The sequence below is a fragment of the Aquila chrysaetos genome, chromosome 16 (assembly GCF_900496995.4).
Source record: "Aquila chrysaetos chrysaetos chromosome 16, bAquChr1.4, whole genome shotgun sequence".
Taxonomy (NCBI): Eukaryota; Metazoa; Chordata; class Aves; order Accipitriformes; family Accipitridae; genus Aquila; species Aquila chrysaetos.
The window spans coordinates 11,410,471-11,425,093 of record NC_044019.1 but is presented as its reverse complement, the minus strand read 5'-3'; the positions used below and the strand labels follow the sequence as shown (position 1 = coordinate 11,425,093).

Below are 14,623 nucleotides of genomic sequence, written 5' to 3'. Positions count from 1 at the left end.
TAAATAAATAAAAGCAAAAATCCCCTATGAATATTACCTCCACTAAAACAGCAAATGGGAAAACCTGAACCCTCAAACATCCCATCCCCAACACCTCACTGGCTGCTACAGCACCTTCCCCCTAGCGCCTATGCTGCTGTAAAAGAACCAACCTGTCTGTCCTTTTCCTAGGGTTTTCTCCAAACGATAGGGTCCAACATATTGTGCATGTTGAGCTCCGCTGCCTTCTTTCCCTGTTGATGTCATTTCTACCTGGATCTGTAATTCTGCAATGTGTATGTGCTGATGAGCTGGAATTTCTCCCTCTGCAGTTCTTTAAATTCCCACTTTGCAGCTGTGCAAGCAAAGCACTCTTTTTCTTTGCTTTAGTCCACTTGGTTGCGGATTTTTCTCTTCTTCCTCTTTCTTTCCTCTCTCTCTCACGTGTGCGTTTTCTCGCTGGGTCTGCCTGGGACGCTGATGGACGAAGGAGTTATTTTAATGTTCAAAGAGGGGGATCTACGATCCAAGCCCAAGGAGCATGATGCTGGTGATCCGAGCTCCGCACGCCTTGTTCTCTCTAGGAGCTGTTCAAGGGAGAGCCAGAGCCAGAGCAGCGGAAGAGCTGGGGCCCGCAGCTGAGACTGACATTAAAAGCAGCCAATCCCCGCGTCTCCCATCTCCTTCTCCCCTCCTCCTTCCACTACCTTTTCTTTTCCATCAGCAGCAGTTACTGCCTCTGCCTGCTACAGAGCATCATGATCAATGGTAACAGCAAACACCTAAGTTTATCAGTCTATTGATAAGGCACAATTAAATATAGTTTAGCATGTATATTATTTTAAGTCCCAAACACACACTTTTTTTTCCCCTTCTGAATTATACTCCACTAATCCAGCTGTACTTCCAGAGTATTAAAAGAAAGGCTGAGATTGTGGCAGGAATTAGGGGGAAAAAAAATACCTCCAAAAATGAGCTTGAGAAATTTATTGATTCTGTTGGATTCTGGAGCACCTCCATCTTCTGTGGGTTTTACCCTTTAAAGAGAGCCTTTGCGGGGGTGGGGCAAAGAGAAAAAAGATAGGAAAAAAACAGGGCCAATCCTGTAACCACTGAACTCAGTGACAGACCTGCTTTTGAGTTTGATGGGAGAAAATAGACTTCAGGTCCTTAGGTGAACAGATCAAAAATGGAATGGCCGCTACCTTAATTACAAACACAGCAGAAAATCCAGGGATGAGATGGTAATAGGAACTGATTCCCAGATCCACAGGCCCCATACTAGCAGCCTAAGAAAACTTTCACTGTTTTTGTCCAAGTGCTTATGCCTGTGTTCAACCTTCAGAGCTTAAGGAGTTGGATGAAATAAAAGACTCTGCAGATATGGTTCAAGTTAGGCACAAGCCTATGTACTTTCTGGATTCAGGACCATACAACAGTTTCAGCCAGACTCCAGGGCTATCAAGCTGAAACCATTACCACACACAAGTTCCATTTTTACCTCCTCTTCTCTGCTCCACTCCAGACAGAAAACTGGTCGAGATATTCTTATCAAGTTGCAACTGAGACACAACACACAGCAAGGATTCTTCAGTCAGAGAGGGAGGCCTTGACAAGCCTGTAAAAGAAAGGGAGAGTAAAGAGAGGGCAAAACTTGAACAAGCCTTATCATTATCTGTTGCTCATTGAGAGAAAAGACTATTTCAGGTTTGCTTGGTTTGGGTTTGTTTTGTTTTTTTTTTAAAGAGGGAAATTTACCTTTTTTTAATACCTGTATCTACAGACAGCAGCTGCTGATGAATTGGAATAAAACTAGAAATTGGCTCTTTACCTGTATCACAGACGACACAACTCTACCCAACAGGTTGCAGAGGAGTTAACAAGATGAGGAAGTGGGAGGAAACCAAGCCAGTGGATTGAAACCTTAAACCAATTCAAAGGTATCCTCCTGTCTCCTCAGGAAACAAAACCCCAACACTCGCTTTGACCTTCCCCCGCTTTGCTCTTTATGGTTCATCTTTTCTCACTTCCAGACCGTGCCGCTGCAGCATGCTGCCAGCAAACTCCAAAACACCCCAAACCGTGCCCATTCCTCTTCTCCCCCCCTCCAGACCTCACCCTGTGTGACCACCCATTAAAACTCCTTCTCTGCTGAGTGGACTGCCTCTACGTTTTTCCAACGGCAATCTCTACCCCATCCAGCCCCCACAGGTGTTTACTTTCCTCCCCTACTAAACTCAACTCCAAACTGCCATTTCTCCAAGCTCCCTCCCCCAACTCTTTCATTAAGCATTGTTCTTCCCCCGCCTTACCGCAAGCCCAATAGCTGCTCCTCTTTCATGCTTGCTTCCCTCTCACACTCCCACTCCTCTCTCTCTCCCCTCTCAGAGCCCCGGTACGCCGTCTCACGCACCTGAGCCCGGCGTTCCTCACTGAGGAGGAAGGAAAAGCAGTTGGGGAAAACGACGCCAACAACGGGGGCGGCCCTTCCCCACGCCATGCTCCTCTCCCCTCTGCCCTGCAGCCCCCGGCGGAGCCGCGTGGACCGGAGGGGGGGAGGAGAGAGGAGGCAGCGGGCCCTGCTGGCAGCCGCGGCGACATGGCGGCGGCGCAGCACCGCTCTTCCCGCCAAAAGTGGTCTGTAGGGGGTCGGGGGGGGAGGACTGCGTGGAGTCCCCCTGTGGAGAGGCCTAAGGCAGGCTGTTAGGGCCGACGGCTAAATGGGCGGCTGGCAGTCCTACGAGACCTGCCCCACGGCCGAGGGGTGAGGCACAGCCTGCCCGTGGTACAAAGCGAACCTGCTCCAGGTATGGTGCAGGACTCAGACCTGGCAGCGCTGACAGACCCGAGGGCTCAAAAACCCAGCTGTGAAGCCCAGAAACGTCAGGACGGATTCAACAGGACGATCTGGTACGTCTTGCGACACGGTTGAAAAAATGTCTCTGAAACTTGAGGCAGAAGGCACCTTCCGCACATGCCATCCCTCGGGGGCCCTCCTTTCCGCATGACTTACGAGCCAGGATGGGGCTGTTCGAGGTGAGGCACCGTGGCGGGAGAAGCACTCTCCTGGCTGGGCTTTTAGCTGCAGAAGTCAAGTGTCGGGGGGGAAATCGAAATGTGTCGTTCTCAGACCTGTAACTCCCCTTTAAATCTTGAGTCTGTTTTCTCCTCTGCCATCCGCACTATTAAAAGGTCCCTACACAGACAGTAAGGGGCAATACTGAATTATGGGAATGTGAACCTAACTTTCAGAAAAAGGAAAAGACTGTTTATTTGTCTAAATTAGCCACACCACCATATTAACAATGCAGATGGTGAATATAAGCATAGATCTTTTATACTTATCATCTTTTTAAATTCCAAGATTTGTAACTTAAAGGGCATTTAATAGGAGATTATGATGTCTGTATGTAGATAAACCATATCTGGGTCATGATATTAATAGAAAGATGAGCAATCAGACAATATTGTCCATCTAAGACCCAACTTGTGTATTTTACAGTTCGCTTCTATTTGGCATTGGGGAAAATGAGTTAGAGAGCCACGAATGTTACAAATCCCCACCTTCCACCACAAAATATGTGTCAGTGTCACAGCTGGAATAAGATCAAAAAACTTGGTCAAGTTCATATGATCCTGACTGGAAGATTGGTGAGTTTAAAAAAAAAAAAAACAAAAAAAACACAAAACAAAATAACCAACAACAACCAAAAAAACCACAAAAAACACACACATGCATGCACAAAAAAAAAAAAAACCCAGCACCTTTTTGGTCTCATTTAGTTATTTGTTATTTTGATTCCATAGGAATAATTGTCTGTACAGCCTATAGCAACAATTTTGACCTTTCGTCCTAAACTGTTTTTGAAAAAATGTTTGGACATTTCTTGATTCCTGAATAATCAAATTCTTTTTATTTTATTTGTTCATATAGAGCAAAATCCCATTTATCTGTACCCCTTTGATCTGAAACTCACTCCCTTGAATCTAGGTTATGTCCCCCTGGTATGAATTACTTATACAATAACTCCCTCAATTATTTGAAACCCTGTTTATCCAAATGTTTTGATGTTCCAAAAGTATTTTGAATAAACAGGGCTCTGCTGTCATTGGATATATCGGATATCTTTAGGGATGCATATAGGATGATTTCCCCTGACCTTATTCTGTATCATCTTTTGCTTAAATGAACAGGCAATGAAAATTTAAGTGTATAGTTAGCGTATTGGCACCATCTTCAGTACTTTTAGTTCTTTCCCCATTAATTATTTTTCTTTCATTGTTCTCATTAAAGGACTAAATCCTAGAAATCTCACTCAGGAAGGACTCAACACAGATGCCAGCAAAAATTTTGCTTGAGTAATGAGTAAATAAAAATATAATGATCTAGAATTTTGTTCAGTTTTATCATACTTCTGAAACAAAGCAGAACAAAATTATTGCGCTTTTTTTGGCATTTTTCACCCACTCCCATTGACACTAGGTTGTGCCTGATGAAAGTCCCCATGTTCATTTTTCTTAGATGCTTGCCATTGCCTTTCTTCTTATTCCCATGAGAATCTTAAGGGTCAAGATGCATCATGAAATGATGCAAGAAGCTAGAGGAAAAAACAGGTCTGTGAGGACATTTTATTCAATATTTTTCGCTTGTTCAGTTGAATGTATTTGTAGAGTTAATAATAAAAAATAAAAAAAGGAAGTGTAAGGCTTCCAAGAAAAGGCACCAGTAAACTTGTGTAATTAGCATACAATGAATCAATAGTCTTCTCACGGTAAGAAGAATTCACATAAACTAGGAGTTTGTCTCCAATTAGAATAACCTAGTAGCTAATACCAATGATAAGGACATATTAAAGATAAACAGGACAAAAATATTCAGCATTTGCAATGTCAGGATCCATTATCACATTCTGAATTACATGTTCCATCCACATACCTATGGGCACATGACACCCCTTTGATAAGTGGTATTGGGAATAAAATATTTTGGGGAATTAACCTCATTGTATAGATGCTCCATAATAAACTGAACCAGGTATTCAAGGGACTTTTAGGCATCAATGCTGTTGACAAACTGATAATACCTATATTGAGGATAATGATATCAACCTGCAACATCTCCTAACAGATGCTAACTGTCTAAAATTGAGAATTTGTCCCCTTTGCGTTAGATATCTACCATCTTCCTAAGAAGGCAAGGTAGACCCTAAGAAAAGAAAGGATAGGATTTCAGTAAGTGGATGGTGTTTCAAATTCTTAGAACACCCTCAGAGTTCAGACACTTCTACTAGCCAGCAAGTGCTGAGGAACTTGAACTAGTTAACACTGGTTACTGGAGGACAGTGCTTCCACAAAGACTCCCACATTAGCAGCTCCTAAACTGGTCCACATCACTCAGCAGAGGTATACCATGGTAGTAGTTAGACAGACACTTTAGAGATTTTTCTGTTGTTATTATTATTATTTATTTAGCCATTATTGTTAGGATTCTTGTTCTGTACATGCTAGTACCTCATTTTTAAGGTTCACCCAGAAAAATGAACTGTTAGCTCATCATCTACATATCATCTTTGTTTCAAGCTGGATTAAAATAAAAGCTTGTAAAATGTTTAATAACAAAATAGATAACTGCTTTCACAGTATTACTTCCTCTGGACTGTGGACTCTTTATCCCTTTGGAAATATTAATGTCCTTTTCTCAGGGCTGCTGCTGTCATTACCTGTGCCTCACAGAACTGTTAAACTATTAAGAAACAAAGAGCTCTTTCCAGCTTAATAAGGCAATCTGAAAACCTCTCTGTGAAGTTGTTTTCATACACTGAACTTTGTATTTCATAAAAATATGAATACTCTACACAGACACATTCATAGGTTCAATGTGTGAAGCTTTTGACTGGGTCTTGGTGGAAACCAAACTTTAAAGCAATTAGACACTTCAGGGTGAGGATGGATCATGTGGTAACCAACCTGTCTTTGAGGTGCAAGAGACCAAAAGGACGTCTGTCTTGGGTTGTCAGATCAAGTGTCCATCATCTACCCTAATACTGTGTCTTCAATGGTGCCTGTAAACACAAACTTAGGGAAGAAGAAGTCCGGGGCAAGTGTATATGATTCTTCCCTGCAGTACTCTCTCAGGATCCAATTGTTTTCCGCTCAGGGACTTTCTGAGCCAGATGTTGTTTCTGTGTATGTCGTTGTCCTCAACAGCTTTCTTTTTCTGTGAGCTTGTTTTTCCTTAAAAACTTGACACCATGACAGATGGCCAGCTATCTCTTCAGATTATGTGCATACTTCTCAGAAGATAGTGAATCCTTGAGACAAGTTACATCCATTGATCAATTCTCAAGAACTCCAAAAGGTAAGGAAAATTATAAGTGAGGCACCATTCTTGAGATCCTGCAGCTGTATAGAGCAGTTCCAGCTGCAAGGTGACTGCTCAGGAAGCCTAGAAACAGTAGAGCTGAGAGACCAGAGCATTTGGTGGTTAAGATATAGAAAACAGGTATGTGAAAACAGAAATTCAGTGTCTGGCAGTGCTTTTCTGTTGTAGAGCAATTGCATGCATTCAGCTGCTGCCACAAAATGTACATGGAGCCCGATGACAAGCTGATGGACTATATCATAAAGAAGTGACTGTTAAGCATGTATTAGCAGCTATCATGGATGTTTTATGGGCACTCTAACAATATGCAGTGAAGTTGTATGATGTAAAATACACTGAATAAAGCAAATTTTCTAGATTTGATCACAGATGATTCAGTGGAACATTCAGTCAACATCCTAGAATATCCCTGCATTTCTCTGCAGACATCTCAAGTAACCTAAAAAGTTTTGACTGGGATGAACAAGGGAACATACTAATTCTCTAGACCACATGGAAACTTTTACCAGGGAGAGTGAGAGGTACAGTTTGAGTTAAACATGCACTACATATCTACATGGCTGGACACACAATTCCTAGACAGATGCTTGGAGCACTCATGTGAACATAGGCAGCACTGATGGCCTTATCCTGCTTCCCTCTCTGGCTGAGCAGGATGGAAGTCTGTTAGTAAGAAAATAGATAGATATATATATATATATATATACACAAGGTGGATGCCTCCAGCGACTGGACTTACACAGTCACCCTCCCCAGAAGCTGGCCCCTGGATCCCAGTCTGCTCAGTTGCTGGCACCTGCACATAGAAGCCACTGAGGCTGGCACCCTTGTCTCCCCTGTGCTCTCACACCCAGAGCTGGCCCTCAGAGACCCCCCCAATCCCTTGCTCCCAGGTCGCTTCACCTACTCACCAACGAGTTTGGCTTGATCTTTGCTAGTGATCACGTGCTAACACACACACCCACACTAGATCAGTCACTGCACCACAGACACACAGGCCCTCCAGCCTGTGGTCTGTCTCCTGTTGCTGGACTCACGCCCCCAAACGCATATGCGCACAGAATAGAGACCCCTCACCCAGGAAGGAATTAGGAAAGAGTTTAATAAGAACACAGGACAGACTGCACTGATCAGGCACTGGGCATAGCCAGACAGGCATTCTGATAAGCCAGTTATGTATATGCAACCGGCTCTTCATTCGCTTACCCCTCCATTTTCCCACTCCTGTCCCTGCCCAAGTCACCTAAACCTCTCCCTTTCTCCACCTTTGGTTCCTTCCCTAAACATCCCATAATTAGTCCTGTGTGAACAAGAACACCTTTTCCTTTGCATCCTGTAATGTGTCCCACCCCTAGGCAGTGAGCCCCTTAGTCCAAAAGCTGACTGTAGGCTCCTTGATTTGGGTTCCTGCCAGCCCTTGTGCCCCTGTGCTTATCTGGGCTTGTGCTGATGGACCCTGTGGTGGGCCTGGGAGTAGGCCAGCAGGGGTACCTCCCTCCTGGAACTGTCTCTCTGAGCTCCCAAAAGCCCATTTTGTCACACAATTTAACATTGTATATGTTATGCTGTTGGATAATTTATCTTTTAACTACAAGAAGTACTTGGTTTCTGCCATTCCTACTGCAGGGAGAATTATAGAAATGACCCTCAGGAATTGTCATGTGGAGGCATGCCATATCTCTTGGAAGATAAGGCATACCTGGCATTTGACACATAGTGGGAAATTAGTAAAGTGCACAGATTTGTAGTGGTTTAGCACCCACTGGGAATTCAAGAAGAGGACATCCAGCCCTAGGTTCCCACAAAATGTTGGAAGGAAGAGTTAGAGGTAAAGACAGGCCAGTGACTGATGGCAATGGCAAAATGATAAAGGGTCCCCTACTCCATAAAAATATGCTATCCCAGGTATTTGGTAAAAGATGAGCAAAGAGATTGATGAGGTGAAAAAGTGGGACTTTGCTCTTTGTATTCACAGCAGTCTCACAGAAAACAAAAGGCATTACTCAAAAAAACAAAAAAGAGTGCCAAGCTAAGCAGTAGGCAAATAGAACAAAGGAGCCAAGAACCTGAGGCCACTATGCACCAGTGAGCAGATCTATATCTATTCATCAAATTGCCACACATAGCAGTGGCAAGTGCAAAAGATAAGCTTTTAAGGAAGACAGATCACATGAGGTAGTTCCTGATGTAGGATGTTGGGATGAAGACTGCAAGGCAGGTGTAGGCTAGCAACAGCCAGCACACCTGACAGCAGAATCAAGCATAAAGCAATAGGAAGGAAGAGTTTCATCTGATGAAAGTGAAGAACTGAAGAACAATTTGAGGGGTCAACAGGATATTGCTCATCAAAAGGAAAGCAGCTGCAGGATTCTTCTACCACCAGTTGCACAGGCAAGAAGGGAGAGGCTGTTTTGAAGATTTGCATACCGAGGTCTATTAATTGGTGCAAGTGGTTGCTTATACTGGTGAAAATACTGATTTTATATCACAAAGGAAAAACAACATAATTTCCCTTAAAATCTATTTCCTAACTACACCAATCATTTGTTCATTCAAAAAAAAAGCCCAACAAAACTAACAAAAAACATACACTGAAATACTAACACCTTCTTCAGTAACTGATTTTCTTCAGAGCCTTTCTGCTCAGTAACAGAGGCCCAAACACATTCAGAGTGGGAGCACCAGATGCTAGATGCAATATTTATTAGATATTAGAACAATATTACTAGATACTAGAACAGTATTTAGACAATTGAGCTATGCTAATGCTGCTAACGTGAAAGTACAATTAGTATTTATCAAAAACTGAAAAATCCAGCTCCAGAATACATGAGGTATTGAACAGGGCAGTCCAGAATACTGAAGGCTGAAGCACTTTCCCTGCCTCCCTGAAGAGCAAAGAATTGTAGGAGGGGATTTCAGACTCTCTAAAACCTATGTTTTAATGACTTTGAAAAAAAAAGGTAAAGTTCTGAAGTTTCTGTAGAACCATTCAAGCACCAGCAGGTCACACAGTTCCTAGCTCCATAGGTGATCCAGCTTTTCAGAGAAAATGCCAGCCTGTTGGGAAAGCCTCTAGCAAAATAAAACAATACGCAGATAAAAGTTAAGGGGATGACTGAAAGGTGAACAGCAAAGTGCTTTTTTAAATCCCCACCTGCTGGCAATATAAAAAGCTGAAATAAACTTTAGCATTGTAACGATGAAATGATTCAGCTGTTTGAACTGGTTGAATAAACAAACTTTGGAAAATTGGACTGTCCTGTTATATGGGTTTTGGTTTTGATTTACTGCATGAGCTTGGGCAAGTCACTCTGACCAAGAATTGCCAAACTAACTAGTGAGTTTATGTGTCACAGATATTTGCTGCTCCACTGGCAGAGGCCCAGGTACCAGAAAGTGCAGAGCCCCTGCCCTCCTAAACATTGCTCCTACTAAAATTAGCTAAAAGTAGGCAGCCTGAAGTTGAGATGTCTAAAATCCCTTTATTGCCCTTAGCTTCCTTTTATTTGTTTCATTCCTTTTCAGAAAATATTTCCAGCTCACCTGCTCTTCATGATATACTTGGAGATCCTTGAAAAGGATCCTTGAAAAGTCTGAGATTCTTGAAAAATTGTGTAAGAAAGAAATGTATTCTTTAGGTTTTTTCACCTACCTGCCTAGAAATGAGAACAACAAATACTCCAACAGCAGGACTGAAGGATCGTCTTTTTTGAATATGGTCAGTTTGTGCTGACCTTTTCAACAGTTTAGTTGAAAAGCTGGGACACATCTGCTCTGAAGAATGGTCTGTGAACCCCATGGGAGTAGCAGTGCACACATTAGCATGAGTGGCGCCTTCAAATTTCTCCTGCCAAGGCAAAAGTTATTCTCTCAGAAAAGCAGTAGATTAGATCACCTGCTCTTTTTTTTCACTGTGGTTAGTAGGTCACATACACCTAAGGATAGATTGTGCCCTCTAGGCGTGGGCTTGCCTCAGATACAGTACAGCATGTATAGAAGGCTTTTTTTTTTTCCTCTGCCTTTTCCACCATGATCTTTTTACATCTTTCCTCTATGTCATCCTTTTTTGAGTGTCCAGGATTTCAGGGAATGCTAAGAAAATGACCTTGATAGAAAGAATGTTGTTTCTTTGAGGGCTTCATAAGAGCAAAATTCCAAATGCCATCTCTACTCTTTATACATCTAAATGTAAGAAAATGTCTGCCCAGTGATTCACTATTAAAACATCAGATAAAACCCTATGGAATTTCCACAGTTTGTCAGCACATGAGCGACTTTCTTTTCCTTTGCCTCTTTTCTTTGCACAGCCCCTGAGATGGAGCTAGTTGATTTCAGAATGGCAAATCTGTGAAATACAAAATGAAAAAAACATATGCTGGAGAAATCCTGAAATGTTTGCTAAATCTACAGTGTTCATTATAGCAAGGTAGAAGAAAAGTCTCAAGGACTTCTCTCATGACGAGACTTGCATGACACTTGTTAATAAAGAAAAAAAGAATTTTGAATTCAATATATGCCCTCATCAGCTCATACACATAGCTCCCATTAATGTTGATGAAAATCAAATGCATGCACCAAGGGGATGGTAGACCCCTGGTTGAGTTAAAAGTGTCTGCAGGAAGACAGTAGCAAAATAATAGTGTCTGTACAATGTATCTTTTTTCCCCAATGCTCCAAAAGATGTTTTTAAATACCCTAACTCAGCAGCAGTTTTGTGCTTTTTTACTGATGGGAATTTTCAAACCCAGAGTTATTTCATTAGATAATACCACCGGTATTTAAAATGTCAGACTCAAACTGCATTTCCCAGTGTGAACGCTGAATACCAGTGCCCGAAGGAAAGTTTTATAGCATCGATTAACTGCAACCATTTGTAGAACTGACAAAGAGCTGCGTAAAAGGTTTATTCTGACTTTTAGATGTGAGTATTGTGCATCATTTTTATAACATGCAAGCCAACAATGATGTACTTTGTTATTGCAGGTCAGAACAACTTCACCCCAGCAGATAAATCACAGAGACTGACATTAGCAGTCCCAGAACTTGCAAGGCACAGGATGAGAGAGCCCATAGAAGAGGTATTTCACTGGGTTTTCCATTTATCCCACTTCTGAGAACAGCAAAATATTCCTGAAATGAAGAACACACAACTCATGTGGAAAGAAATACTAGTGAAATAGGCCTGAACTGGAATGGCAGAAGTAAGCAAAATACCTGTAATGAACTTACATGGGAATAGTCTCGTATGTGTCCTAAAAGTCCAAATACCAGGTCCTGAGCAGGTATAAATAAGACTCGTAAAAAATGTACCAAGTAAACAAATATCAGTGGTGGTAAAGTCAAGACCAAGCCTTAACACTGTTTCCATTCTGTGGGACATTTTCACAAAAAACAACACAGTCTTAAAAAGGGGAATTCCAGCTGCACATATGTTGTTCATGTCAGCATTTACAGGTTATTAGATTTTATGTCACAATTTGATGTGGAGGTCCAAACCTGAGTAAGTGCTGTATCTTAAGAAATACTGATCAGACATAGGTATGTGACAATCCCTCTCCCAGCGATGACTCTCCTCAGTTCACAAAGACAGACATGTGGTACAGAGAGAAAATAAGTTACCCAGCATCATTTGAGAGGTCTCAGCTGAAACAGGGTTGAAAACAAGTTTGGAGTCCCAATTCAGCAGCCATAAGGCAGCTTTTTTTCTCTATTTCTTGCAAAAAGCCGTGAAATCTTTGGACACTCAAAAGCAAAAACAAAAATACTTTCTGCTAAAGCTTAGCAACTTAGTATGTGTCATGAAGTCCATCTGATTGTCAATGATGTGAAATCAAGCTATCTCAAAGGAGACAAGTAGAAACAATTTTGCTTGTAAAACAGAGAGAATCATGAAGAGTTGAAAACCAAAAGGGTCAAGATACTGTTCTTGTTCCCATTATAGCAAAAATCGTGCTATCGGTAACAACAGTTGAAGATACTTGTTACTCATAGGTGCTCTGGAAGAGCTCTAGGTGGCATAAACAGGAACAGGGACACACAGAGTAAGACAGATGAGAATAAGATATATAAAGAGAGGAAAAGATTTAGGTCTATGCTCAAACTATACTGAATCCTACTGTTTGAGAGACCGTTCTGCAAAAGGTACTTGTTTGGAGTATATGGCAGACTTCTGGCTAGCTTTCTGACAGTAAGTCAGTTCCATGTGAACCTGTCAGATGTTTGAGTAGCAAGATCACTTAAAAAAATTTCCAGCCCACCTGTAAAGATTTGGATAATTACAAGTCAATAACTTCTTGCACTCTCATGCAGAAATCATGCTGGTAGCTCTGCCAGCATTAGTAACAGTACAATGCATTTAAAATATTCCCAGCTACCCATATAACCGTGGAAAATAATGTAGCATGTTACCTTTGTGTTCTGTATTGTGTAAGGCAAGGTCTTGAAAACAAATATGCATGACTAACTTCAAACATGGAATTTCATAGATGGTTCTCCTAGCTGGCCAATAATTCTTGATCTCACAGATTCACAGTAGTGAATGATTCACATGTATGGAGGGCACAACACACTTACATTGGTGAGGTCTGGCACCTCCTCTGTACGCCAGATTTCCTTTTCATCTTTCACATCTTGCTCCCTTCTATTCATAAGGCACCTAGTGCAAATGTATGTTACTACCCTCTAGTGGTCAACGTGGCAAAGTTAAAAGTTCTTCTGCTAAAGACAGCTGTGGTAGGGGGTCCTGATCTCAGATGCAGATAGGTTTTGCAGCTAATACTATTGAGATCCACTCCAAAAATGCATTTGTCTGACAGAATTGAAGCCTGTAAGCATGTGAACGGATCCATTACACACGTATGGGTTCTCCTGGCCTGCAGGGGTAGGTTGGGTACACTGGAGTTACACGTAACAACGCTAATGCTAAAACAGGCCAAAGTTCTCTTTATTTACATCTGTGGCTCCTCAGAGAATGGAGCCCCTGTGAATGTCATCTTCAAAATTATTCTGGGTCTTCCCTGTTGATTGCTTAGGTGTTTGCACAACAGATCCCTATCGCTGCATCTAATCATAACTCACTATCCATCACTCTGCAGCATTGGCAGCAGTCATTTTCTATTATCAGTTCTAACTCCTTTTAGTGTAATATATAGCATGGCATGAATACTGTAGGGGTCTGATAAACAGACAAGCTCAGATCTTCAGCTAGTGGGTAAATTAGTACCAGTACCAGTGACCTCATGGATCGTACTGTTTGAAGTGAAATCTTATTAAGCTTCCTGTGCCTTTTCACTAAAAGAAACTCCCCTGTCCAGTGAACTTCTAGCTTTCTATTTAAGCAAAGCTGCCAGTAAATTGACACACTTGTTTCTTCATCTTTTTAAATTTTAATGGCTATTACCTGCAGTTCCCTGAAATACTTAAGCAGTATATTTAAGCCTCCTTTGATCATGAATTGGTTAATCATGTGAAAACACACTACAAAAGACTTGAACAGAGCTTTCTTGACTGGACTAATGCCAAAACTATAAACCAATATGTTGATGCTGAAAGCTATAAACAGCTACACGAGTGGCTTAGGGTTGTATCTTAAGAACAATTTGTATGCATTATTCTGCATAACTGTACATCTGGTGACAATAGTAAACATGATGCATAAACAGGCACAGCCCGGGTTACAGACAATAAATTCAGGTAATCACTGGCCTTTTCTATATTGACGCATTTGTGGTTCCCTCTAACAGCCAGACTACACTGGTACAAAAACACTAACAGAACCTTCTAGGACAGACAAGGAGTCAAAAGCCGCTAACAAATTGGCTTTACTACTTTGGGAATAGGTAAAGGCCATGGGACAGAGTAGCATCTGTGGGCTCTCTCGCTTCCCTTCGACTCCTGTTACCTGCAAGTAACAAGATTTTAGCTTTCTCTATCACCGTCACCGTGGAGACCACAGTTCCCTCAACTGTGCAATGCAGCCTAGTACCCACCTTTGTGAAGGGGGAAGTATCCCTTTCAGCCTGCCAAAGCCGCCGTGTGGTCGGCAACATGAGACAAAGAACCAAAGTAAGAAATAATCACTGGAAAATTATTGCAGTAAAACGATTTTTATGCTGTGGCATCCATTTCCAGTAGTAGAAAAAGAAGTCTCTCTCTGTAACATGCACCTCATGAGTTCCCATTGCTGACAAAGGTATTTTTTTCCACAGAAATACAGAAGCACCAATTTCTGAGGCACTTGGATTGCTCTGGAATGAAAAT

The 14,623-nt window shown here is 41.8% G+C and overlaps 1 protein-coding gene across 14 annotated transcripts in view; it reads right to left on the bottom strand.

Annotated features, from left to right (window-relative positions):
- Positions 1–628, bottom strand: part of BRSK2 (BR serine/threonine kinase 2) — a 327,520-nt gene extending 326,892 nt beyond the window's left edge. For 7 of the 14 annotated variants that reach the window (XM_030039923.2, XM_030039924.2, XM_030039922.2 and 4 more), the window contains exon 1: positions 153–627. In XM_030039923.2, coding sequence (XP_029895783.1) covers positions 153–246 — 94 coding nt within the window. In that variant the 5' untranslated portion in view covers positions 247–627. Of the gene's footprint in view, positions 1–152 lie in introns of all 14 variants that reach the window. The other 7 variants (XM_030039926.2, XM_030039929.2, XM_030039931.2 and 4 more) reach the window with 3 other exon arrangements.
- Positions 629–14,623: the final 13,995 nt, after the last annotated feature.